This window comes from Caloenas nicobarica, chromosome 1, assembly GCF_036013445.1.
Source record: "Caloenas nicobarica isolate bCalNic1 chromosome 1, bCalNic1.hap1, whole genome shotgun sequence".
NCBI classification, from domain to species: domain Eukaryota; kingdom Metazoa; phylum Chordata; class Aves; order Columbiformes; family Columbidae; genus Caloenas; species Caloenas nicobarica.
Genome location: NC_088245.1, coordinates 143101425 through 143128288, shown reverse-complemented (window position 1 = coordinate 143128288; position 26864 = coordinate 143101425). Strand labels below are relative to the sequence as shown.

The window sequence follows — 26864 nt, the reverse complement described above, 5'->3', positions numbered from 1 at the left end:
GTCCATGTTACACTTGTTAACAAGTAACAGTGATTTCAATCTTTGTCTCTCTGCCCATTGACTAGTTAAGTGGTTACCTGCTGAAGCAGACTTGAATAAGAGGCATTTCTTACCTGTTGTGCAAGAAGAAAAGACAGAAGGTCTGTCTGGTATGACACAAGGATGTGTGTGTGTACAGTTCAGCCACGGTGGCAGTGTAGAGGGGCACACTAGAGTTTTTGGTGGTGATTGCACTCAAGTGCCAGATTATGAAGATATGTACGTTGGTAGATCCACTATCAACCTTTTAGCAATTGCCGACTTCATGTCCGCTCATAGACATGACCCAGCGAACAAAGGGTCTTTAATTTTGGACTAGATGACCTTTGAATGTCTCTTCCAGTCCAAACTATTCTATGATTCTATAAAAATTAAAAGCCCAGTTTTGAAACCATTTTAACAAACTGAGGGTTCAGTTGTGCTTATTGTCATGTTAGTCTGTATTGAGAAAAGTAGCATGAAAAATAAAATTCATCCACTTAGGAAACATGATCGTGAGATAATAATATCTGCTTGATTTTTGTGAATGGAACAGTGTCAGGTCATGACTAAGACATCCTAACAAATATGGCCATATCTGCAATATTTTATTTTATTATTTATTTTTTATTATTTATTATTTATTTATTAGTATTATTAATAAAATAGGAAAATTACTGTTTCTGAATAATTTTAAAACATCCTCCTGATTTCTGTTTGGGTTGAGTAGTCTAGTATGTTTTACCTTCCAAAGCAAGATGATTTCTTCTGCTGTTTGAGCAAAGGTAGGAAAAGTAAGCAAAAGGCAGGAATCTTTTTAATGGCAAATAACCTTCCAATAAAAAGTGTCTGAGAGACAGAAGTATTTTCAAGAAAAAGTATTTTACAGCCATTTGCCATTGTTTTCATACCTCCCTTGGACTGGGACTTCAGGTTTCCCAGGAGCTGCAAAGTTAGAACACAGCAAATAAAAATAAGGGAGAGAGAAGCTGCTGTTTCTCTTGACAGGCTCATCAAAGCAGTGAATGGGAATACTGTAAGTGGTAACAGTTCATCTCCAAAACAGAGCCTCCAAAGCCTTTTGCTTGTACTAAAAAAAAAAAAAAAAAAAAGTCACGAAGCAGCATGAAGGCAAGAGCCAAGAAAATACATTTTGTACGCCATCAAAGTGAGAAGAGGAACAGAAATTCTATGCCGTGCCAGGTTCAGAAAGGCAATCAAGCAAATTTTATGGCAAGAAAGCAACATGTAAGGCCACAGGATTGCAACAGGAGTCACAGAGAACAATAAATTGTTTCAAATTAAGATCAGGCCAAGTACTTCAGAGTCCTGCACAGATTTCTTGCTTTCTAGTTCAAGAACTCCCAGGACTGTTAAAGTAAACACTCTCCGGGTTGCAAATGCTAGAGAGTACAATGCCTATGAAGGGGCACATGAAATGAAGTTTCTCTATAACCAAAACATTTCAACCAAAGAACTAGTGCACCCAGAGTTAGACTCTTTTTTCTTAATGAGATTTCATTATCTTGATGCCTTGTCAGGGGTTAATGGCTCCCATACAGATCACTCTAAAGCATTTGAATTTAATCAGTACACATGCAGGGCTAAAAAGGGGAGGGAGGAGGAGGGGGAATATAGTTCTAGACCTCAGAGAAGTCCCTACTTCATCATTGATAATAAAGAGGCTAAAACTTACCCCTTTCCAAAGAGCCACCCTAGAGGTGCCAGGAGCCCTCACCTCCCAAAACACCCCCCTGCAGAACACTGGCCAGATTGCAGTGGTAACGGAGACAGACACCTGCCTTCACAAAGCCAGGGCTGGGCTCTGTCCAGCCAGAACACAGTGCAGCCTTTTTACCCCCAAAACGAAGAGGCGGTGATATTGGTCGTGGCATGGCAGGAGGTCACACTGGGGCAGAGTGCCCGTAGGTGGCCCATGGGCCATGCAAGGCCAGTCAGACCTCAAGCGGCACCAGCAACTGGTCCGGCTCTTGCTACAGCCTTGGGATCAAGAGAAGCACAAGAGCAGTTTCTGGCCACTTTTCCCTTGTCTCCTCATCTGGTACCAAGCGTAGCTTAGCTAGTCTGAAAAGTCAAGCCTACATGAATGTTACATCTGCAGACACCTGTACTGCTTTACATAATGTTTAATTCAATAAAAAGACAGATTTTCTTCCCTGCGACATCTGTAACAATCAGTCATTGTCATTACCAAAGGCAGTTTTTTCATCAGAATTTTCCTTTCTATTGCCACTTCTTGGGAAGTGTCTAAGAAAAACAGGTACTCTAGCACCTATTTTTGTCTTGCAGATGTTAATGAATGGGATTCTTGCATATACATCTAAGATTTCCTAAAGGCATCGAGATCTACTAATTCACACAGTGCTCCTCCTCTAAGAAATCTTCCCAGACACATGAAAGAAAACCTGAAACCAGGCTGTATTAGAATAAAATATATATAGCCTGGGTTGAACTTTTGTGTCTCTTTAGGATACAACACACCTCCACAATGAATATATTTTTTTCTGCTTTTAGTACAATGCTTTGATTAATCAAATGAGGAACTAAGATTTCTCTGAGCAGTAAAACTGGTATATATCCTTCAGAATAAGACTCTTGCACTTCTGAGTATTTGGGTGAGATTCAGGATACATTTGATTTTATTAATTGCCACAGAAAGAGACAATCTTCTTCCCTCACTTCTGTCTACTTTCATAGATCTGATAAGATGGAGCATTTCACTGATTAATAAGCTTAACACTAAACTGTGCAGATTGTTCGCTTGTCATTTAGAGCCAATTGCTAGTGTGTGGCTTGTTCACAAAGCTGTAGCCGGCTGAACCAAGACGTAGCAAAATGGAAACTTTTTACACTTTTAAGTATAATTCATAGCAGCACTGCTAGAGGCACTGCTTTGGATTAAAATAGTAAAATGCTGTAATACACTTTGCAAACCATTGTACCATAATAACATACAAACAATTTGTACCATGAAAATTTGGGAGGCTTCTACTGCACGCAGCCAGCACAAGCTGTCCCAGGGCAGAGTAAGACCAAAAATGATGAGTGACAGCTGAGAAGGGAGGTTTCCAAAGAAGCCTGTCGTTCCCTGTCCACACTGGTTTGCTACCAGTAATCACCATAGCTCACTATCAACACCTTGAGGTTCACCCTGCTGGATCCAGCACTTCAGTCTGAAGCGCATCTCCAGTTGTTTGTCTTTGCATTTATTTTGGGGTCAAGGACTGGCAGTAGATGTGAAGAGTTTTTGTCAAAACAATCCCCAAACTAACAACACCCGCAGGAGACAGTTGCCTACAAGAGCACTTCCATGAAAACCAGCTTCGTTGCCTGTGGGCTGCAAACAGCAAACCCATTACATCTGATAACGTAAATTCCGAAATTCCTTGGAGGGTGACAGTGCCTGTGCCTCACAAAGAGCCTGTTCTGCAGTGCCCAGCCACACCACTGCTTCAGAGAAGAAGCCCTCAGTTCAGTTCCCATGTTGAACAAACAGCCCATGCCCAGATGCATTGGCTGCCAGTCCCAGGCTTTGCGCCAGGAGAGCGATTTCGTGCTGATAAGCGGGGAGGCAGCTCAATGCTTTGATCACTTTATGTGTTCCATACTGTTGGGTCCAGGTTTCCGTGCCTCCCGCAGCCGATCACTGAATGGGCAGCTAGTGGCAGTCGCTTAAGTATCTCCATCAAAGCTACCTACCACCAAGACTGTAGGCAAACTGCCCAGAAGAGAGCATTAGGCAGAGGATTCAAGCACATGCCGTATGGCAGAGAACAGGAAAATGTATTCAAAGGCAGGTATTTGCTAAATCCTACCTATAATTAATTCTAATCCCATAATTAAAGTCGCATGCTTTTCTGCAAACGTTCCCCCACAACGGTCCTTCCTCCCCACCCCAAGGTCAGACACTGATTCGTGCAAACATGTACACGCCACCATGCGAGAGAGCTGCATCCCTGGTGCCCGTGGTCACCCAGCTGGCGATGCCCAGCTTGCTGATCCTTGTCACAGCTCCCTGCTGCCTGACAGCACATCACTTTCAGGCATTTTCCAAACAAGAGCTTCTGGGCCAGATCCTCAAAGACAAGCAAGAGACCAGCTCCCCTGGAAATCAATTGCTAGCGCCAGGCATCTGAACGCCACCGTAAATCGTGAGCTCCGTGTTTATGCTGGGTCAGCAGAGCCCTGTGCCTGGGAGTCAGGGGTTGTGGAAATGCCAACCTAATCATGCCCAGATTTGCAGGGACAGATGGAGATGCCTACTCGGGCCCACATAGGTCACAGCAGACTGGGCATCGGGAGAAGACTGAAGTCAACATAATTATATCTGCATGGCCTAATTTTTCCTTCTCATCATGGCTGCTTCCAGTCCCAGCATGTATGTTTCCACATCTTTGCACACATAAATAAATACCTGCATGCAGACGACTATTTTCATATATAAGTAGATACAGACATACATGCAAATATACTCTGGAAGTAAGAAACAGGGCAAGTCCAAGGGTACCATTTTCATACAGAGAGCTGGGTGACCATCCAGACTGAGTACATGCATGAATGTATTTGCAAAACATTGGAGCAGAGGAAGTTGCTTTGTCTTTGGAAATGTATTTACAAATGGATAAGCAGAGATCTCCCCAGGCATTGCAAGAAAAGATTGTATAATTACCACTGAAGCCAAAGATAGCTTATAAATGATTATCAGTTTTTAAGATGAAGCCACTTATTTAGATGCTTTCATGTTTCTCTAAGAAAATAACTGTAGACACCATTTTGAATTAAAAAAAAAAATAGAAATAGGCATCTGCCACATGTTGAATATTCCCCATTAGCAGCAGGTTTATGTATGTGTGCATTTTAAAATGTTTATTATGACAATCCTTGTTATGACTGCCTTAGATTTAGTAAATACCACATGATAATCAGACACAGTTGTTAGACCTTGAGCAAAATATGATTTAATTTATTTTTAACGTACTGAACTATAGCTGTTTCTTGGTAATCTAAACTGAACACAGACACTCAACACGACTTTGTTTCCTTGGAGGGGACAGTGAAAAGCAGCGAAGGAAAAAATAATAATAATAAACCTGATCTCAGTGAGAGAGTTTCACAAGAGGCAAGAAGGCAGGATTATATTTACAATAAATCCTACTTTTCTCCATACTGAATACACAGGCCCTTAGAGACCCTTTAGCAATGTAAACTCTTCGCCTACTCAGGAAACAGGTATTGCCTTTGATGAAGCTGTAGGCACTATTAAAAGTAAAATGATGCGGGACCCCAAACTTGCTTGGGCTAAGTCTGGCATGGACCATATATCTCCTCCCAATGGCACAGCTGAGCCCTGTCACAGGGACTGCACTCTCACTTACAATGTTCTGCTCTTTACTGCTGAAAACAAGATTAAATCAGCGTAGCTAGTCTTAATTTGCGTTAAGAAACTGGTTAGCTTTCAGAGGAAATTCATGCCAAGTTGCATTTGGTTGCCTTCTCTCCCTGGTTTTATGTGGAGTATGACTGATCTTTCACAAATAAACCCCCCAAACTGAGTTTAATTAGTTCAATTGTGAATTCAAAAACATCTGTCCAAATGACATAAAACTTTGTTTGGCACAGAAAAGCAGAAGAGTGCTTTATATTCAAGGGGTGATATGTACATTAAATGGCACCCTAAGATCTGAGCAAATACCAAATTATCTGGCAAGCAAAAGGTGGTTGTTTTTTCCTGCCCCTGAAAATAAAATTCCCACTAAAAGTCAGTCTCTGTGCAGTACAGGGTATTCTCAGATCCCTTCAGAAAGTACTCACCAACTGACAAGTTAGTCCCCAAAGGAGTTCAATGATTCAGAGATTAATTTTGGCTAAGATTAAGTTTTGAAATCATGCCTTTGAAAACTGTGGACGACAATGTGCTCAAAAGATCACTGCTCAAGTCACAGCACTGCTGCTGGAAATGAAAACCAACATTTACTTGACTTTTCACATATAAAGACATCCCCCAGCTGAAGCCACCCCAGCTATTCATTGATGCTGAGCCACTACAGAAACTAAGGCCTTGATAACTAATTTTCATAGAATCGTTTTGGCTGGAAAAGACTTTTAAGATCATTGAGTCCAACCATTAACCTAGCACTGCCAAGTCCACCTCTAAACCACAGCCCTAAGCACCTCATCTACATGTCTTTTAAACACCGCTAGGGATGGTGGCTCAACCACTTCCCTGGGCAGCCTGTTCAAGTACTTGACAACCCTTTCTGTGAAGAAAGTGTTAACATTTCTTAGAAGACAGGTAGCAGGCTAACAGAATTAATTTACAAACACCAAAAGAAAATTATACACCCAGAGATTAATCTAATGTGCTTCAGGTGGTGGGGACCTTAACAAAAATATGTATGGGCTGGGCAGACACTTGCATGTATAACCCAGCGGTTTAAGGGAACAATATTGTACAAAACAGGAACAGTACAGGTTATTTGTTACCAAAGTAACACTAAAAATGAAAGCAGAAAAAAAAAAATTGTTATTGCTTTGTGAAGACTTTGTAGCTTTCTGACACAAGCCCTCCTTTAACTCAGCATGAGCTGCCACGTCGCTCTGCCCGTGAGCTGGGGGGCAGCCAGGGAGCTCCCCATGGAGCGCAACTGTGCATCCAACCCACCAGCTCCCTGCAGCCCAGTGGTGTTACTCCTTACGCATGGCAGCACCTTATCTGCCATTTCCATGGCATTTTGCCATCCCTGCACATCTCTACACGACAAAGAGAGACTTTAGTGAGGTTTATAATGTTCCTGTGGGATTGGACCCCCCATCCCCATGAGCAGAGCCATCCCTGGCTACACCATTGTAGACACTTGGGAATATGATCCATTATTAAGTTTACGCCAAAAGTTGCCATGTTCCTGACCACTTTTGATCTCAAGTCAAAAACATGCTGGAGCATTCAGCTTTTTAGCATCAAATAATTTTTGGAAACCCTCTTCTGGGCACAGAATCTCCAGAGTCACTTGAATTTTCATTTTATGAGTTTTGCAGCAGTCATTTTCCATGTAGAAACCTGAGCACTAGCAAGTCCATCCCCTCAGTACAGTGGGGAAGGGTCCCTGCAGCTTTAGGCACCCCCCATGGAAGGGACTCCAGGGCAGAAGAGTTCAGGTCACCGAAATCTGCTCATGCTTTATGCCTCTTCAGGGAAATGCAGCAGTTCAAAAGCAATACGTGCTAAGTTAAGCCCACAGGGCTAGTCTTGGGGTGATCATCTTAGAGGTTCTGAGACATGGGCAAATTTCATTTAACCCCAAAATTGGTTGCAGAGTGATCACTTCCCTGTAAGAAGTGGCTTCCACGCTTTGCATGACCAACTATGATTTCAAGTCCCACATGGATGGGCATCACTCTTTCCATACATTCTTTATGTAATTAGGCTAAACGAGCCATTATTTCTTCACACCAATTTAAGCATTATGACTGCTGGTACATTTTGTTTTGTCTCCGGTTTCTACTGACAAACGCAAATAGCCAGAGGAAGGTCCTTTCTAGTTTTCGCAGGAGAACAGCTCTACCAAAGAGATTATTGAGAAATGTTCTCACTTGAGCTTTGCCTGTAAAAATATGTTTTTTCAAGGACTCTCTCTCACCCACAGAGCCAACCACATGTGTTCACACACAAGCAGCTGAACACTGTGGTTTAGGATAATGTTCCTAGGCTTGCCCCACCCTAGGTGAAGCAAAATCATAGAATCATAGAATGTCCCGGGTTGGAACATACCCACAAGAATCATCGACTGCAACTCATGTCCCTGCATAGGACCACCCCAAAATTCTGGTTGGAGGCCTGTATCTAGTGGAGTGCCTCAAGGGTCAGTACTGGGACCAGTACTATTCAACATATTCATCAATGACTTGGATGAGGGAACAGAGTGCACTGTCAGCAAGTTTGCTGATGACACCAAGCTGGGAGGAGTGGCTGACACGCCAGAAAGCCGTGCTGCCATCCAGGGAGACCTGGACAGGCTGGAGAGTTGGGCAGGGAAAAATTTAATGAAATATAACAAAGGCAAGTGTAGAGTCTTGCATCTGGGTAGGAACAACCCCAGGTTCCAGTATAACTTGGGGAACGACCTGTTGGAGAGCAGTGTAGGGGAAAGGGACCTGGGGGTCCTGGTGGACAGCAGGATGACCATGAGCCAGCACTGTGCCCTTGTGGCCAGGAAGGCCAATGGCATCCTGGGGTGTATTAGAAGGGGGGTAGTTAGTAGGTCGAGAGAGGTTCTCCTCCCCCTCTACTCTGCCCTGCTGAGACCTCATCTGGAATATTGTGTCCAGGTCTGGGCCCCTCAGTTCAAGGAGGACAGGGAACTGCTGGAGAGAGTCCAGCGCAGGGCCACAAAGATGATGAAGGGAGTGGAGCATCTCCCTTGTGAAGAAAGGCTGAGGGAGCTGGGGCTCTTTAGCTTGGAGAAGAGGAGACTGAGGGGTGACCTCATTAATGTTTATAAATATGTAAAGGGTGAGTGTCATGAGGATGGAGCCAGGCTCTTCTCAGTGACAACCAATGATAGGACAAGGGGCAATGGGTACAAACTGGAACACAGGAGGTTCCACTTAAATATGAGAGGAAACTTCTCAGTGAGGGTAACAGAGCACTGGAACAGGCTGCCCAGGGAGGTTGTGGAGTCTCCTTCTCTGGAGACATTCAAAACCCGCCTGGACGCCTTCCTGTGTAACCTCATCTGGGTGTTCCTGCTCCGGCAGGGGGATTGGACTAGATGATCTTTTGAGGTCCCTTCCAATCCCTAACATTCTGTGATTCTGTGAACAAACCAAGTGACTTTACCTGCTCCTCTTATGGCTTCCCTTCTAAACCCTTCACCAACCTTGTGGCCCTCATCTGGACACTCTCCAGTAGCTTTATATGCTTTTTATACTGTGGTGCCCAAAAAGTTTACTGTGTCTTAATCTGAAAGACTGGTGCAAAATGACGCATCACACAGTATGAAGGCCCAGTAGCATCTACTCCATCTTCTCTCAGATGTTCAAACAATTCGGGTAAAGCTTTGGTTTCTCCAAGCTTTTGGCTTCTCTAAAGGAGGACACATACACTGATTTACCTGCCATAAATATGTAGACACATTCCCATTGCTTTCTGACAGAAAAATCCCATTCCAAAGTCAGCTTACTGCTTCACTGACGGGCACCTTTGAAAGCACATCGGATTCCATTAAATGAATGTGTTTGGAGATAATCCTTAAATTGCTGGGATTTGGGTGAAGGGTGTGTGAAGTCTTACACTTTGGCTGCATCTTCAGCACAGATTTTTCTCTCCTCACTCTGGTAATTTCCTTAAGTCCTGTCACTGCTTTGAAGATCTCCTTTTGCTATTCATAAACTCTGGAGGACCTGTCCAACATTTAAGATCTATACACTTTTAAAAACCAAGAGCAAGATTTTCAGTAGCTTTTAGGCATTTTAAGATCCTGGTGGTTTCCTAGTGAGGTCTTCAAACAACTAGAACTGTGCACCCAGGCATTCAGAAACAAACTGCAGGGCAGAAAAAAAGACCTTCGACTTCTCTCTTCTTAATATATAAATAACTTTTTAGAGTAGGATGAGACAGGCAATGAGCTGCAACACTGAAGGACTATCGCAGTCATTCCTCATGTTTCAGGGCAGGCTCGCCTTACAGCAACAGTATCTGATAGCGATAATCCAGCTGGACCCATTAGAAGCACGCAGGGAGCGGTAGCAGTCACACACAGGATTTCACCACATTTCTCATCAAGACTAATTTTGTCTGATCCCTCCTTCCTTTGGGAGCAGGGGGAGAGACGAGCCGCACGGCCGGCGCCAAACATGAGCCGCTTCCCAGGTACCCGTGGCAGCTCCCAAGACCCAGACAGCCCACACGAGGCCACCGAGGAGGCTCTGACCTCCTCCACAAAGACGTCAGCCAAGTCCTATCCAACGCAAGGTTGTTCAGTAAATAGACACCCACCTTCCACCTCAGCTAGTCACAGGCACCGGCCCCAGCCAAAATCAATAGACCAGAAGCAATCTGTCATTTCCAGGCTACACTGTTTTGGTTATGATGAGTCAAAAAGCACTGAGGGAAACACAGATGGAGTGAGATCACCTCATTTTCTGGAGCCTTCCTATCTCTAGAAGTCTTGCCTGATCTCCCTCAAAATTTCCATGTGCGGACACAAAAACATCTCGTGTGCTGCGTGGTCACTCCTGTTCCACCGCAGGTGCCTCGCGTGGGGCTTGGCAGGGCCCAGGGAGCTCAGCTCCAGCGGTGGGAGCCCGAGTTCACCCTCGGCTAAGGGCAGGCTGGTGTCTCCTGATAGGAATTTTTTTTCAATTGTTGCAAATAGCTCCGGCTGGCACACTAAGCCCATGTTTTGTAATAAAAACAAGGAGAAAAATCACATGCAAAGGAATTTTACCTATTTCTCTCTCCACTTATTCCACTGAAGTTATCTTTTTAACAAAACAAACCCCAAAAACTGGCCGCAAGAACAACAAAGTAGCCAAGAAGCTAGTTTAATAACCTTATTCTTCAAAATCCACCCTGCCCTTCATACTTGTAGGTTTCAACGACAGTCCTAAATCATCCAATATCTTTTTTTTGAAAAAGAAAAGAAAAAAGGTTTCACAGCCTTTCTCTCTTCACACAGGCAACACTTTTCATTTGGGAGAGATGCACAAAAAGCTGCAAATTTTCCAGCAGCTGGGATTTTCCCTCTAACGTGAGGCAGGTGTTACCCTACCTGGCTACAGAGAGCCAAAGCTGCAGCCAGTCATGGTACCGAAAGGAACAGAAAGGACAGAGACAAGAATGGGGATACCCCCAGATCCCAAAAAAAGAAAAACGTCACTCGAGGTCCATGAGCCCAGATGAAGCTGCAGCAGAATAAGAATTTACCATGTCCCAGCTGAGTCCTGGTATCTGACCATGCACAGGCTGTCCTCGCAGTCCAGTGCCACTGAGCTTTAAGCAGAAATACCACGTCTTAAGGCCACAATCCTCTAGCTCACAGCAAAGCAGCCAGCCACGGGCTAAGAGCCACGTTAAACTCACTGGAGACGAAGTGTTTGCTGAAATGCTTTGCTGAACAAGAATGACCGACAGTGCTTGAGCTTTAGCTACACTTAGAAACTCCTGTACATCTTGGCTCTGCTTTTCTTTGCCACATGGCAGCTGGCTACATCCAAGACCTTAAATTCCTGGGAGAGAAAGTGACTGTAGAAACTCAGCAGTGCAACATACACTCCATCTAGTGTTTATTCACTAATATTTCGTTTACTTAAATGGTTTGTTTTGGTGTTAACACATAGCTCCATCTTTTCTGTAGTTTGTTCGGCTATTTAAGATCATTATTGAAAATATTAACCTTCTGCCGGTTGTTTTAATTCAACAGTTTTGATTTAGCCTCCACTTACAGCTTCAGTAATGATGATACACTAATATCCATTGAGAGATTAAATCTCATAGGACAAAATCATAGAATCATAGAACAAAATGAAGGAGAAACGTCTGAAAAGAGCAGCAAGTGTTTCTCCAGGTGCTTTGCTAACACAAAGTCAATGGAGAACTTTGAGCAGGAGTAAAACATAAAAACTAAGTGACACCCCATGTTACCACCTGGTCAATAACCTTCACCACAGCACAGAGAGCAGCAGTTTCTCTGAGACGGTCCATGCCAGCTCAGCTGCTGCTCGAGCCAAGCCCACAGCAGAGATCAGGGAAACCATGAGCCACGACTCCAGGGCTGGATGCCTGTGGGGCCACCAACCCAGGCCTGGAGTTTGGCGAGCTCCACAGCCGCCCTGCAGCCTCCTCACACCCCCAGCCCACTGGGCATGAGCCCCTCACAGATGTGTTGCAAAGTTCCGCCCTCCCACGTTATTTCGAGGCCCATTTTGGAGGCATACTGTACACTATGCAGGGTTAGAGGAGGCAAGCAGAACTGCTTGCTGCCCTCTCCTCCATAAATACATTTCCTCCATAAATACATTTCCTCCCTCTAACCCTACCCACCTCTCGCACTTTCCCCCAGCTCCCCATGGTGGCCTCACCTGCCCAAAGCCAGTTCTCCATACAGCCCCTGCAGGGACATGTCTCAGCCCACATCAGGTCATGCTGCCCCAAAAAGCGATTTGGGTCCCAGAATCACAGAATGGTTGGGGTTGGAAGGGACCTCTGCAGATCATCTAGTCCAAGCCACCTCTAAAGCAGGTTCACCCAGAGCAGATCACACAGGAATGTGTCCAGGTGGGTTTTGAATGTCTCCAGAAAAGGAGACTCCACAACCTCACTGGACAGCCTGTTCCGGTGCTCTGGCACCTGCAAAGCTCCTCCTCGGGGTCCTACCACACGCTGCAGAATCACCCTGCACCAGGGAGCCAGGGCTGCAGCCATGCAAGGAGCTGGACTTGTCAGGAAACAGCCACAGCAGGAAAAGGAGGAAAGGTTCTCCCTGCAAAAGATCCTTCCCAAGGCACAGGGAGCATGGTGCTGTGCCCCTTTGCCACAGACCAAGGGACTTCTTTGTCCTCTTTGTTGACCCAGGCTGTGGGGGGAGGACAAGGAAATAAGCAGGCAGCACAAAGCCCTCACTGCCTCCTCAGGCCACCCTCATCATACATGGGCTCCATGGGGTCCAGCAGCTGCTGGGAGTGAGTCCTGACAAGGGGTTTGGCAAAACTCTGCTGGCATGTGTGTGGTGGGGGCTTTTCCAGGTGTCCAGGTTGTGTGCAAGGTGTCTTTGCTTTGTGGAAAAGCAGGGACAAGGGGACAGCCATCAAGCCTAGCAATTGCCAGGTGCATTTGAAAAGAGCAGGACTTGCCTACTGGGGTCTGCTTTGGGACAAAGTGCAAAACACTGGAACACATGGAGAGTCTCCTTGTTACCTCAGGCTGCCCACAGATTTGCACTTGTTTAGGGAGTTCCCGATTTGCTGCTCGCCTGCTAGTAATGTCCTTACTAATTTCCTTACTGCAGAAAGGAAAGCCAAGAGCAGATGGGACAGTAAGTCCTAAGCTTATATTCTGATAAGGAAGAAAGAAAAACAAAACAACACTCTTCTGTTGCGTTAGCAGGGGTGGTGAGGTGCTGGGATGGGCTGCCCAGGGAGGGAACAGGGTGTGCAACAGAGGAGACCTTTAGTAAACAGCTGAACATCCCTGGAGAAAGGGATAGGTTGGCTGGTGCTGCCCAGAGGCAGTGTTGAGCCAGACAGCCCCTAGATGGCTGTCTTCTTCTGGGTGAAGGCTGGGATGCTTGGAGCCAAGCTCAGGAGGCAAGCTGGCGAGGAGCTGTGACAGAAATGGAGAGCCCCTGGAATTTGCAGCTCTGGGGCACCATTCTAGGCACAGATTTAAGCTGCACAAACTGAGCTTTGATTGCTATGGAAAGCATAGCGGAAGAGGCCTTGATAATTTAGCTTCCTTGGGCAGAAAGTGTCTAAGAGATGCCCATGTGTCCCTGCCTGCTCTCCCCCTGTGCTGGTGCTCACAGCAGAGCTCCCCAAGCCTTGTGTTGTGGCACTGACAGAAGCGAGAAAGCAGCAAATTCCTGCCTGGGGACGGGAGGGAGCAGGTCCCCGCATGGATAAACCACAGAGGGCACTACCAGGGACATGTGCGGGAGCATAAAAGTAAATGCATATAAGGACATTTGCTATAACAGTACTATTGGAGTACGGGCCTCCAATAAACCAGATACAGGCCGGCTGCAGGATGTCCCTAGGGCAACACACAAGCCAGAACCAGTTTGCAGAGGTTTAGGTCCAGTTTGCCACAGAAAATGAGAGCAGGTCGGCCTCAATGGGAGATGCACGACACACACAAAAACCTGAAAACAATCTTTTCTGCCAACTGTGGGGTTTTTGTGTTTTTCACAGGTGATGACCATGCTGTTCTTCCCTGTGCAGCTGCTGGCAGTGGCTGTCACCATTTACCTAGAGCTGGTGAGGTCTGCTCAAGGCGGCGTCTACTATGGGATCAAGCAGCTGCCACCCCAGGTGCCCCAGTACCAGCCCCTCGGACAACAAGTACCTCACATGCCGCTGGGCAAGGAAGGCATCCCAATGCAGCACATGGGAAAGGAGGTCCCCCACATGCAGTATGGGAAAGAGTACCCCCATCTGCCTCAGTACATGAAGGAGGTCCCGCAGATGCCTCTGCTCGGCAAGGACATGGCTCCCAAGAAAGAGAAAGGTAGGCTTGGCACATCCCTCGCCACCCCTGCACCATCCTGTCTGGTGCCTCACAGCACCATCTGCCTGGGGGGACTGAATCATAGAATCACAGAATCGGTTGGAAGGGACCTTCAGAGCTCATCTAGTCCAACCCCCTGCAATGAGCAGGGACATCTGCAACTAGATCAGGTTGCTCAGAGCCCCGTCCAGCCTGGCCTTGAATGTCTCCAGGGATGGGGCATCTCCCACCTCTCTGGGCAACCTGTGCCAGCGTTTCACCACTTTCATCGTAAAATATTTCTTCCTCAGATCTAGTGTGAATCTCCCCTCCTTTGGGTTTAAAACCATTACCCCTTGTCCTATGCAATAGGACACTGCACAATAGGCCCTGCTAAAAGTCTGTCCCCATCTTTCTTATAGGCCCCTTTTAAGTATTGAGAGGCCACAATAAAGTCTCCTTGGAGCCTTCTCCAGGCTGAACAGCCCCAACTCTCTCAGCCTGTCCTCACAGCAGAGGTGTTCCAGCCCTCTGATCATTTTTGTGGCCTCCTCTGGACCCTCTCCAACAGGTCCATGTCTTCCCTGTACTGAGGGATCCTGAGTTGGATGCAGAGCTCCAGGTGCAGTCTCACCAGAGCAGAGCAAAGGGGCGGAAGATGGGGAACAAGCTGCCACAGGCTGGGCACAGCACCCAGATGCCACAAGGGCTGGCCAGGTTGGTACCTGGCCACGCATGGATGAGATGGGCTCACATAAACTATGGGGCAGCTCAAGGTCACCATAGCAAGGCCACAGTCATCCTCCAGGCTGCAGCACAGCCTCTGAGCAGCCCTGCCTGTGACCAGTCCTCCAGCACCCAGGCAGGCCCCACGCTTGTTGGGGTGCTCGTTTGAGGCTGGGAGAAACCTTGTAACCCACCTACCTCTGAAAACCAGCAGAAAACCCTCTGATGGCGTTTCAAATGACAGTCCAGGTAAACAGGCCAGGGTCCTGCTTGGAGGTGCTCCCACTCTCACTGCAGCAACTGGACATGAAAGAAGAGCGAAGAGCTCCGAGATTTGAATTTACAGAAATATCACGGTTTTGCCTGGATTCGTCCAGACCCTGTGATTTAGAAGTTTGCAGATAAAAACAAAAAATTGTTCTTCTGACTCAGCAGTCCTCTTTCTGTAGGTTATTTAGGGGAGTAACAAAGGCACTGAAGATACAGGGCATTACTGCATGAGTCTGCACGTGCAGGCACTTCCAGTATTCAGTAAAGGAAGTTTGGACACTATTAGGATATTTAAGAAAACAACAAAACATGTCCAAAATACAGAGGGCAACCAGGAACACCCACTGTCATAAAATCCTTATGGGGACAGTGAGCATCTGTGCGACTACAGACAAGCTGGTTAACTCTGTCTTATTGAGGGTTCAGCGTAACCACAGCCTTCGCTGGCTTCAGAGGGAAATGGAAGATTTCAGGGCCTATTTTTGGAGTGTCTGAACAAACACGACTGGCTGTAGCAAAACCAACCCATCCTGTGAGCAACAGCGGTTTTCTACGTGCATAAAACGCAACATGTGCAGAGAGGGAGGGTTTCTGCCTCCCAAAGAACAGTTAATTCTCTTGCCTCTCCCCTTCCCCCAAACCCCTCGCTTCTTTATCCATTGTAGAGCTGGAGAGAAGCAGACTTTCCACTTCGCACAAAAAGCCTGCAGCATGAAAAGCAACCAACCTCAGCACAACCACTCCCATGCAGCAACTCCCTCACCCTGACCTGCAATGCTAAGTGGTCACATACACAAAAATGTGGGCTTGGACAAAAAAAACATTTTGTGAAGTGTTTAGAAGAGCTCTAACTAGACATGGCTATGCCAAAAACCTGTGGGAGCTTAGCAATGCTGGATAAGGCTGTAGGTTTCCAGTACTATCTTAATGGAAACCAAAATCTTGGTGAAAATGCAATCATACCTACGTACAAACTTCTTACTGATTCAATCTTTTTTTAATTGATCTTGCTCATGTAAGCCTCTCCAGCAAAAGCACTTTTATGCCAGAACTCCTCCTACAGCATGAGAGCCCTGAGCAACTTCCGCATCCTGGAAAAACTCTTAAAAGTAGATCAGTCAACAGCAATATGGGACAAAAATCAGATTTCACTGCTTAAGATTGTAGGGGTAGAAAATACTAGTAAAGTGCAAATGGCTTTTGCATAAGGAAAAAAAGCAAATATTACACAAAATAATTATTTTACTGAAACAGAAACATGCATGCAAAGTTTGGGGTATGCAAAACAGCAGGAATATCCTCTTTGTTCCAAACACCAACCTGTAACTCGCTGGCCAGCTCTGCCTCCCCACATACCACGAAACCAAGAGGCATCATAACAAGCACATTCAATTCAAAACCGCCTTTGTGTTTCTTGAAGGATGCGACTGCAATTACCCTTTGTCTCTCCCCTTCCCCTTTTTTTCTTTTTCTTTTCTTCCCGACTCAGAAATGCCTGTGCGCAGTCTCAGGGGCGAGCAAGGTCCCCCCGGTGAGCCTGGACCAAGAGGGCCGCCAGGGCCACCCGGATTACCAGGTCACGGTGTGCCAGGAGCCAAAGGGAAACCCGGCCCGCAAGGATATCCAGGAATTGGGAAGCCGGGTTTGCCAGGAATGCCGGGGAAACCAGGGGTCATGGGGCCGCCGGGGCCAAGAGGCGAGATGGGGCCAAAGGGGGAGATCGGGCCCATGGGGATACCCGGACCACAAGGGCCACCGGGGCCTCACGGGCTCCCTGGCATAGGAAAAGCAGGTGTTCCAGGACTGCAGGGACAGCCGGGGCCTAAGGGTGAACCCGGGATGAAGGGGCCCCCCGGACCCCCTGGGATCCCAGGGCCGAAAGGGGATAAGGGCGTCGGGATCCCAGGTTTGCCAGGGCTGAAGGGTCCGCCCGGGCTGCCCGGTCCCCCTGGCCCCGTGGGGCTGCCGGGGGTCGGCAAGCCGGGCATGGTTGGCTTCCCCGGCCCGCAGGGACCCCTGGGCAAACCCGGACCCCCAGGAGAGCTGGGACTGCAGGGGCCCCCGGGTCCTCCTGGGATCCAAGGCCCTCCCGGCCCTCCCGGCATCGGCAAACCCGGCCAGGACGGCGTCCCCGGCCAGCCAGGCTTCCCGGGCGGCAAAGGGGAGCAGGGCCTGCCAGGCCTGCCAGGGCCCCCTGGCCTCCCCGGGGTTGGGAAGCCGGGCTTCCCTGGGCCCAAAGGTGAGCGTGGGGTGGGTGGTCTGCCAGGCCCTCTGGGGCCGAAGGGGGAGAAGGGGCACGCAGGGCCGCCAGGCATGGGGGGGCCGCCTGGGGAGCCAGGCCAGCCGGGACTGCCGGGCATCATGGGCCCCCCAGGGGCCGCTGGCTTCCCGGGACCCAAAGGAGAGGGCGGTGCTGTGGGGCCACCGGGGCCAGTTGGCCCCAAAGGTGAACCTGGCCTGCAGGGGTTTCCGGGGAAGCCAGGCTTTCCTGGGGAAGTGGGGGCCCCTGGGCTGCGGGGCCTGCCGGGCCCCACAGGGCCCAAGGGGGAAGCCGGGCACAAGGGCTTGCCGGGGCTGCCGGGCGTCCCAGGGCTCGTGGGGCCGAAGGGTGAGCCGGGGCTCCCTGGCGCCCAGGGGCTTCAGGGCCCCTCGGGCATCCCAGGCATCGCAGGACCCAGCGGTCCCATCGGCCCCCCGGGCCTGCCGGGGGCAAAAGGGGAGCCCGGCCTGCCTGGACCCCCTGGCTTCCCCGGCGTGGGAAAACCCGGTGCCGCGGGGCTGCAGGGACCCCCGGGGAAGCCTGGGGCACTCGGTCCCCCTGGCCAGCCAGGCCTTCAGGGGCCGCCCGGCCCCCCCGGCCCCCCAGGTCCCCCAGTCATCATCCCACCCACTCCGCCTGCCGTGGGACAGTACCTGCCTGAGGTCGCGCCGGGGATCGAAGGCCTCAAGCCCCCGTATGGCTACAAGAAAGGCAAGGCTGGCGCCGCTGTCTACGAGATGCCCGCGTTCACAGCAGAGCTCCTCACCCCCTTCCCCCGGGTTGGGGTGCCCGTGAAGTTCGACAAGCTCCTCTACAACGGCCGGCAGAACTACAACCCCCAGACGGGGATCTTCACCTGCGAGATCCCCGGCGTCTACTACTTCGCCTACCATGTCCACTGCAAAGGGGCCAGTGTCTGGGTGGCGTTGTTCAAGAACAACGAGCCGCTGATGTACACCTACGACGAGTACAAGAAGGGCTTCCTGGACCAGGCTTCGGGCAGCGCCGTTGTCCAGCTGATGCACGGAGACAAGGTTTACGTTCAAATGCCATCTGAGCAGGCGGCAGGACTCTATGCCGGGCAGTACGTTCATTCGTCTTTTTCAGGATATTTATTGTATCCCATGTAAAACAAAAACCAGACACACACACACACACACATGCACACAAAATCAAAACCTCTGCTTCAAACTTTTATACCATGAAAGATGCATTTTATGACCATTACAGACCATCTTGTACCAAAAAAAAAAAATAATACGAAGTTTAACATTATGCACAGCTAGTTATATAAAAAAAAAAGATGCAGAGAACATATCTAAAGATGTGCATCAGGTTCATAAACAGTTGTTTTGCACCTGAGGGGGACATATTAGCTGTACATTATATATTTCTGTGATGCCATGCTTACTTAATTTCATTCACAATAATTCAGTACTAAGGTTCAAATCAGTGTACATCACTCACTCCTGTTGCATAGATCAGTTATGAGATGAAAACCAGTGACTTAAACCAGAGTAAGTCAGTCCCAAATCACATAGAAAAATTTGAGTGGCTTTTTATGTTTGAGTGAGTTGTTTTTTCTTTTTTTTTTTTGACAGCAGGTCTGCCTGACAAGCAAAGGTTTTCTTAGCTAAAGGCCTTTATTTCCCTACCCCCCCCACGTAAAATATTCCTGCAGGAGTGTTTTTTCCTAAACAAATTATTTATGATGGAAAAGGAGTACTGGTGGTCTAACTATTCCCCACAAGCCTTCTCCAGCTGTCACTGGACCCAGAACGCCACCACTGACTCCAGCCCTGGGTTCACCTCCAAATGCCACAGCACTCGCAAAGTCTCCATCTGCATTTGCACGGTCAAAGTAGATGAGGTAGATCAGAGACAAAAATGAAGGGTTCCCCATTTGCTTTGTGCCACATGATTGAGACATCTTGGCAAACACGTAGCAATACAGCAGGGCGGTATAAATTTGCTTGGATTTCTGTGGCGGTGCTAAGAACTCGCATCTGTTTGGCTTGTCAGAAGAGACACTGTTCTGCCACTCAGCAAAAGTTAAATCAGTTTACTAGGCAAAGCAGAAATAGCTCTGTTTGCTAATTAACTAATTTGTTGTTTGAGGTTAACCAATAACTTTACCAGCAATACTGATCTTGCAAATTTATCTGAGAACTTCATTTTATATAAAAGCTGATTTCCAATCGTTATTTATATGTTACCAATTGCCAAGGAGAACCTGCAGGCCTCGATCTTTTCTGTATGTGAGGAAAGCAACTCTCTGCAAGAGCTGCCTGCTCACCAGTGGTGCTAATCTTGCCTCAAAAGTATTCGTTTCCAAAGAGCAGTGTACTTTGCTGTGGTTCCCTGTACAGTGCTGCACACCACATACTGTTATGCTAGTTGAAAGAGTTAAATGCTCATCACTTCTTCAGTGTCTTTAGCTAACGCTACCGCTTTTGATTCAAAAATGAACTAGATTTTTCATGCAGAACTAAGATTGGATTTAACTGGCATTACCATTATTTAAATGCAGAGTTTAATGCAGTCTAACATTGACTAAGGACTCCAGTGATATAATGTGGTGCTTTATCTCAGAAATTTTATGGAACGGTGGCAGGAACGGACGGACAGTTTACCAGGCATTGGTGACTTCGGTATGTTCCTAGAATATATGAGATATGACAAAAGCAAATAATTTTGTATTTAAAATTTTTGTACTGATTTGAAAAAAATATCTTATTAAATATCTTTTAAAAACCCCATTGAATTAATGTATTAGACCCCAAGGACTCTGAAACCACTGATGGCCTGAGAGAAAAAAAAAAAAAAAACACAACAACAGAGATGACCACCTATCCTTTTCTTTAGTTCCCGTCTACTGGTAAAATCTGCCATAAGATATTGGGGGAACGTGCTGCCCTGGCATCACACGTACTGGGAGAGCGCAGCTGGGGCTGGGAGGAACGCGCTGAGCAAGGGGATGTGAGGGATGCTCAGTGTGAGCCCATCTGGGCGTGTAGCGTAACAAGAGCGGTTTAGAGGGGAACAAGGGTTTGGAGAAGAAGCCGTATGAGGAGCACCTAAAGTCATTGGTTTTGTTCAGTGCGGAGGAGACTGAAAGGAGACCTCATGGTGGCTCCAGCTTCCTCACAAGCGGAGGAGGAGGGGCAGGCACTGATCTCTTCTCTCTGGTGACCAATGACAGAACCCAAGAGAATGGCAGGAAGATGTGCCAGGAAAGGCTTAGCTTGGGCATTAGGAAAAGGTTCTTCACCCAGAGGGTGGTGGAGCACTGGAACAGGCTCCCCAGGGAGGTGTCACGGCCCCAAGCCTGACAGTGTTCAAGAAGAGACTGGACAAGGCCTCAGACACATGGTGTGAACTGTGGGGTTGTCCTGTGCAGGGACAGGAGTTGGACTCGATGATTCTTGTGGGTCCCTTCCAGCTCAGGACTTTCTATGATTCTACGAAGGCAGAGGGGCAGCGTGTGGGAAGCCAAGAAACGGAGGTCGTACAGGTGCGTGGTTAAGGGTTTGTGCTTGCCTGAAAAGCCAGAGCTGGCTGCCTGGGCTGGGAGATGCACACCACAGCCCTGGCTCTGCATGGGATTTGAAAACAGCTTTTCCCATTCCTCCCCTCCTCATTTTTTCACCTGCAGCAAAAACCTGATGTGAAAGCAGCAACATACTTGTCACTGTTCTCCATCACTGTTCAACTGTAGCTCCACTGCAGGGAGTAAGTCATAACCCATGATTTGGCTTCCCCCATCTCACCTCAGGGACAGGCATTTCCTCCAAGCTGGTGAACTCCTAAACTGTCACTGCTAAAATGAATACATTGAAGACCTACTTCTGTCAGGTAATCATTTTCTAAACCTCCCTCAGACTACCTGATGCCGCTGGCTAAGCAGCTCCCTGCTGCCCAGCATCTCATTTTTACTGCACAGAGGAAAACAAAACATGAGCAAAGTATCACGATCAGTGTCTTTCACTTTCTATCTAAAGTCTTGTGTCACGTACCATCTTAGATGAATGTTTATTATAGCATTCCTCTGAAAGGCCCCAATAAGACAGGCAAGATTAAAAAACCATGAAAAATTAAAATCAGGAGGATGCTGCTCTTGGATCTTGCCCACAACAACTACGTCGCAGCTTTGTTGTTACTCAGCCTGGAGTGAGACATCCACCCGCAGTACAGCTCAGCCTACCGGACTTCAAAAATTTTCAGCTCTGTTTGCTCTCCTAAGCACCAAAGTTTGTTCTGAAACTCAATACTGTATCTGACACCACTGCGTGTACTTTACGCACCATTAATAATGTTGCTGTGTGTGTGCACGCATACACAGACACACACACACACACACAGACCTTGCAAAAATAAGCCTGAGTGCACCATCTTTAACACAGTTTATTCACAGGAAAAGAATCTCTTTCCATTTGTAGCATCCAAAATTTCACTTGAAACAACTTTAAGAATGTCTTCAAAATACAGCTGGCACTTTAAAGGCATATAAAACTTAAGACAAATAGCAAATAAAATAAGTATTTACCGATACCAAAAATGATGTTGAGGTTCCTAAAAATCAGACTCCACTTAAAAGTTTACACTACCTCCCAGGGCATTGTTATAAAAAGAAGTGTGACACAGAAACAAGAGGTACCACAGACTAATTATTAAACACCAAAGTTGTGATTCTGTCTTATTATCACCAATACAGTCACTGGACATGTAATTTAGTAATATCTTTTAGGCACTCTCAGATTTGTATTTAGTGCAATAGTTGGTGACCTTCCTTGTTAAGTAGTTATCTCAGTACTTCCCTTAATTATTACAGCAGAGGGAAAAGTGGAAAAAAAACCCCAAAAACACCAAAACCATCCACAAACAAAAAACCACCCACCACAAAAACAAAAAAACCCAACCCCACGACACTTTCCTGACAGAAACAAAAAAAAACCCTTAACAATCTGAGCCAAGGAGAGCTTTCAGCTGACACGTCATCCTGCCTGTTTCTGTGCGTACTTTGGTACCTCAGAGCTGTGTCTTTCTGATGGTGCAGCATTTTGAGGGAGGTGGCAGACAGCAGGAGCACCTTTGCTGTAAGATGCTGCTGCTTGGAAATTCAGCAAGCTGCAGGAGAACAGGCCAGAAGGGATGAGACTAACTTTGCAATTGATACAGGAAGAAAATTGATGGGAGACACTGGGTACCTACATAGTTACACCATTACCAGATACAGAAATAAAGCTGGCAGCACACCCGGATTCAAAATTTGACAGCTTTGTTCCTGACGATATGAGGAAAAAAATGAGTAGTTTTTAAAGGGAGGTTTCACTGCAGAGACTTCACTTTCAGGAATGGCAAAAATGGAAAAAGAAAATCTTAATAGCAACTTACTCTCAGAAAAGTTTTGAGTATTTAGAGTTTGCATTATTGCTTTTTTCAAAAAGTCCTAAGGGAATTCTTTGGTAATGCAAAACACCTGTGAAAACATGCACTCAGGTAGAACACACACTGTTATCTGTGGGCATTCCTGAGAAACACGCTACATGTAGGTATTCTTGCCTACACAAAGTATAAAATTGATATAGGTTCTCTAGGCACAGGAACAGAAATGACCACATAAAGCAGGTGACAGTAATGAAGGAGGGCAGGTATACACAGAATCCTACCAAAACATCTCACATCGGGGGAAATGATGCAGTTGCCTCACTGTTTATAGTTGAAGCTAAAAGTCACTGTCCTCTAAGCTGTGCTTTCAAAAAAAAAAAAAAAAAAAAAAAAGCCTGGGCTCTAAATGTTACTCAGCCACCCTGCAAGGGCAACCTTGGCACACCCGGACTCAACACCAGTGCAGGAGCACAGAAGTGGGAGGAAAAGTATCCCTGGGAGTACTGCTTAATTTCAAAACCAAGTCATACAAATAGGCAGGCTTATTAGAAGAAATAAAAAGGGGCAGCTGATAGAGATAAATGCTTGTAGACAGCATATTAAATGCACTGGAGAATAGCAAGCACATTATTTAAAAAAAAAATCTTAGGCCAAAAGACCCTGATGTGGTTAAAAAAAAAAAAAAAAAAAAAGAGTCTTTTAAGTAAAAAGAGTTTGGGGGACATCATTTGTTTGCTATGAAGCCTTTTTTCCAATTATTTTGTTTGGATTCTAACCATAGCGGAAACAACCCCACCCCCCAAAAAACAACTCCTAAAAAAGCTGGGAGAAGGAATCAGTTCAGATCAGTTGGAAGAATACCTCTGGACTAGAAATAAAGCAGAGAAAATAACCACCTCCTCAAAAGCAGAGCTCCCTACTCACCCCCTGCCACCAGGGACAGGTGGCAGCCTACACCATCACAAGAACCAGGCACTGCAAGGAGAGGACAAACTCAACAGCTCTCCTGGAGAAAACCCCCCCAGTCAGCATACTGAGATGTTACATGGATGTGGCTGGATCTGCGGCAGCATCCCATGGGAGAGGTGGGGGCCTCTGAGAGCAACTGTGGGTTTTGATGGGGAACAGGCCCCCTCCACTTCTGCCTGGCTCCGCTCTCAACAGAGTCCAAGATTTACCAAGACTTCTGTGCAAGAGGGAGCTCGGACAACACTGTGGCCTTTGCAAAAAGCCTTACCTCAGCATTTTTTTCATGTGGAATTGCTAGTGTCAGTAGCCTAAATCACTGCAGGTCTGAGGCTGCAGAGTCACATACCTTTTTAATTAACTGAAATAATCATAAGAAAGAAATGCTGGTAGAGACAAAGACAGTAGTGTCACTGTTTTCTGATGCATCCAGAATTTTAAGCAAAGATCTCCCCAAAGTCTGAGAAATGTACATGTTTTAGGCAAAGAAAAGGAAACAAAAATAACTAAGAGCCCTTCCGGCACCTGGTGAAGAAGTTCTGATGTCCTCTATTTCCACCACCACAGTCACCTGCTCCAGTGCTCCAGGAGCTCCCATGCTCCCCTTTCTCCACACTCTCACCTGCCGCCCTGCACACAGATGGACAAGAGGCCACCCCCCACAGCATCCCCTTGGCCCAAAGGACACACATCCAGCCAGCAGGACACAACGGCAGCGCCTGTCCCTTGCTGGGACATGCCTGGGTCCTTCCCTGCCCCCGTCACAGATTGTTATGACATCCAGAGTTATTTCAAATACGTCCAATTTGCTTGAAATGCTCGGGAGTCATCAGGTGAAAGCCTCTTTGGCCATGGCTCGCCTCTGAATCACACTGCCCTCAGCCATTACCAAACGGCAGAGCCAAGGAGCTAAAGAGAGAGAGAGAGAGAGAGAGTGATGAGAACCATGAGAAAGTATTGTGTTTGGTGGTTTTGTTTGTCTGGGGTTTTTTTTAATACCTATTGCACTCCGCAAGAGAAACAGGAAAAAAAAAATGACTCTTTGGTCACTTGAATGCTTATTTCTCTACACTGCTACAGCAAAGTAGTTGCGTTCAGTGCTTTTGTCATCCTTGGCTTCTGAAAACATAAATACTGTGCTCTTGACCTGCTAGAGTTTTGTATTCATATTGCAATTGTTTGCACTGCTCCTAAATGTACTAAAGCTCTCGGTATGATTTTATTAAAAAGCACCAAGGGTTCTTCTACCAACTTTAAAGACACTTTTTTTTGGTGGTGGACTTCTTTGTGCTTTCTTTAAGCATGATCGATCAACATGATCACAAGATCTTCAAGCAAATCTGCCATAATTAAATACACATATATACATACACACACACACATCCCCATGAGAGAACTGGAACAGTATATTACTTGTTCTTCTTCAACAGTTGTCAAGGGCATATCCAGGCAGATTTATTCATTCAGCAGGCTTGCCCAAGGCAAACCAATACAGGAAACAAACATCCCACTAAACGTTTCAATTAAAATCTTGAATAAGTTCCCACCACTAAATGATTTAGTTCAGCCACATCCTTTAAACTTAAATGTCAATACAGGAGAGATAAACAGAAGCCAAATGATAATTCAGTTGAGGTACATCTTGGATGTTCCCTAGCACACTCTACTGCCAAAAATGGAAACATTCATTGCTCATATTGATGCATTTCAAAGGTGGAAATGCATTACAGCATCTTAGAAAGGAGTGTGTGCTGGCTTGGAAAATATATCTTGATTCTTGGGGAGTGAACAGAAAGATACGTAAGATTCTGTCCTGGAGGTCTAGGAATTCAGCACATGTTGCCTGTAAAATTAAACTCTGGCATGAACATCTCTGTCCCAGCTCACGTTCCTGTTGTGGTCTCGAGGAAGCAGCTGACACACAGGTAGGTAGGACAACTCTTCAGCCTTTGGACTCCCTCTTTTCTCAGTGAAGTCATCAACAGTAAAATTTACTGGACGCAGAGCCCGAGGAGGATGGTTTCCCACAAACCAGGTACAAGACGAGCACTGTCCATACCAATGTTTCCACAATGTCTTCACCTTTGGCAAAAGCAGGAAGCACTCCAGGGTCAATGGCCAGTGCCAAAGCTGTGGCTTCTTTGCTGAAGATGGACATCCCCTCCTCAGGAGCAGGGCAGAGCAAAACCTGTACACTCTGTATGTTCCCCCTTCTCCCAGACACACAGTAATGATTCCCAGGCATCGTTTTAAAGCCATTTTCATACTTCAACATAGACATTCAAGATTTTACATCCATCTGCTAATTAAATGCTGGTCACCTCAGTCTCTTGACAGTGTAACTCTTTTGGAGGACAACACCAGAAACTAAAGTATTCCAGAGAAATAATAATTTGGAAGGAGTTCTTGCTGATAAATAAGTGATCTGCATCACATTTTTATATATCCCTGATACTTTCAGCTGAAAGTTTCATGGTTTTAGTTAATTAGTTAAATAGTTTCACAGAAATTCAGTTTATTCTGTTTGCAATAGTCCATTACCCCCAAGTTTAGAAGCTTCTGTCTTGGTGAGGTTTCTGGGTTCTTTTTAAACAGTAAACAGTTATGCCGCACTTAAAATATAAAAATGTCATACAAAAAATAAAAACTTTTGAAATCATGAAAATAGTGATTGTTCTTCATATTTTCCATCCAGCTTTCATGTCAAATTGACTACAAAGTTCTTGTCTATAAGTTTCTTCAAAAATTTCTGCTCAGCATTGATGTTGTGGTATTCATTCTAAAGAGAGGTGAGGGAATAATTAAAAAAAAATATCAAATTATTACTAGAAGCAACACTTCAGTTTTTTTTCCTTTTAATTACCTGCGATACTTGGAAGATGTTAATAGTAGGAAAGCTCTGGGGAGAAGACTTCTTAGCAAAGGCTGTAGCAGTCTCCCAAGAAAACAGGTGAGTGACACTATTGCTCAAAACTAGGGTAGATTTTCCATTAGGAAACAAACCAAAAGGGATGA

The 26864-nt window shown here is 46.4% G+C and overlaps 2 protein-coding genes across 6 annotated transcripts in view; one reads left to right on the top strand and one right to left on the bottom strand.

Annotated features, from left to right (window-relative positions):
- Positions 1-20251, top strand: part of COL8A1 (collagen type VIII alpha 1 chain) — a 93443-nt gene extending 73192 nt beyond the window's left edge. Inside the window, exons 4-5 of the mRNA XM_065631367.1 lie at positions 13945-14260; positions 16725-20251. Of these exons, the coding sequence (XP_065487439.1) occupies positions 13948-14260; positions 16725-18625 (2214 nt within the window). The 5' untranslated portion in view covers positions 13945-13947 and the 3' untranslated portion in view covers positions 18626-20251. The remainder of the gene's footprint in view (positions 1-13944; positions 14261-16724) is intronic.
- A 1634-nt stretch (positions 20252-21885) lies between these two features.
- The window catches only part of ST3GAL6 (ST3 beta-galactoside alpha-2,3-sialyltransferase 6), a 48879-nt gene continuing 43900 nt past the window's right edge, over positions 21886-26864 (bottom strand). For 4 of the 5 annotated variants that reach the window (XM_065631440.1, XM_065631458.1, XM_065631467.1 and 1 more), the window contains exon 11: positions 21886-26628. In XM_065631440.1, coding sequence (XP_065487512.1) covers positions 26548-26628 — 81 coding nt within the window. In that variant the 3' untranslated portion in view covers positions 21886-26547. The remainder of the gene's footprint in view (positions 26629-26864) is intronic. The other variant, XM_065631449.1, reaches the window with a different exon arrangement.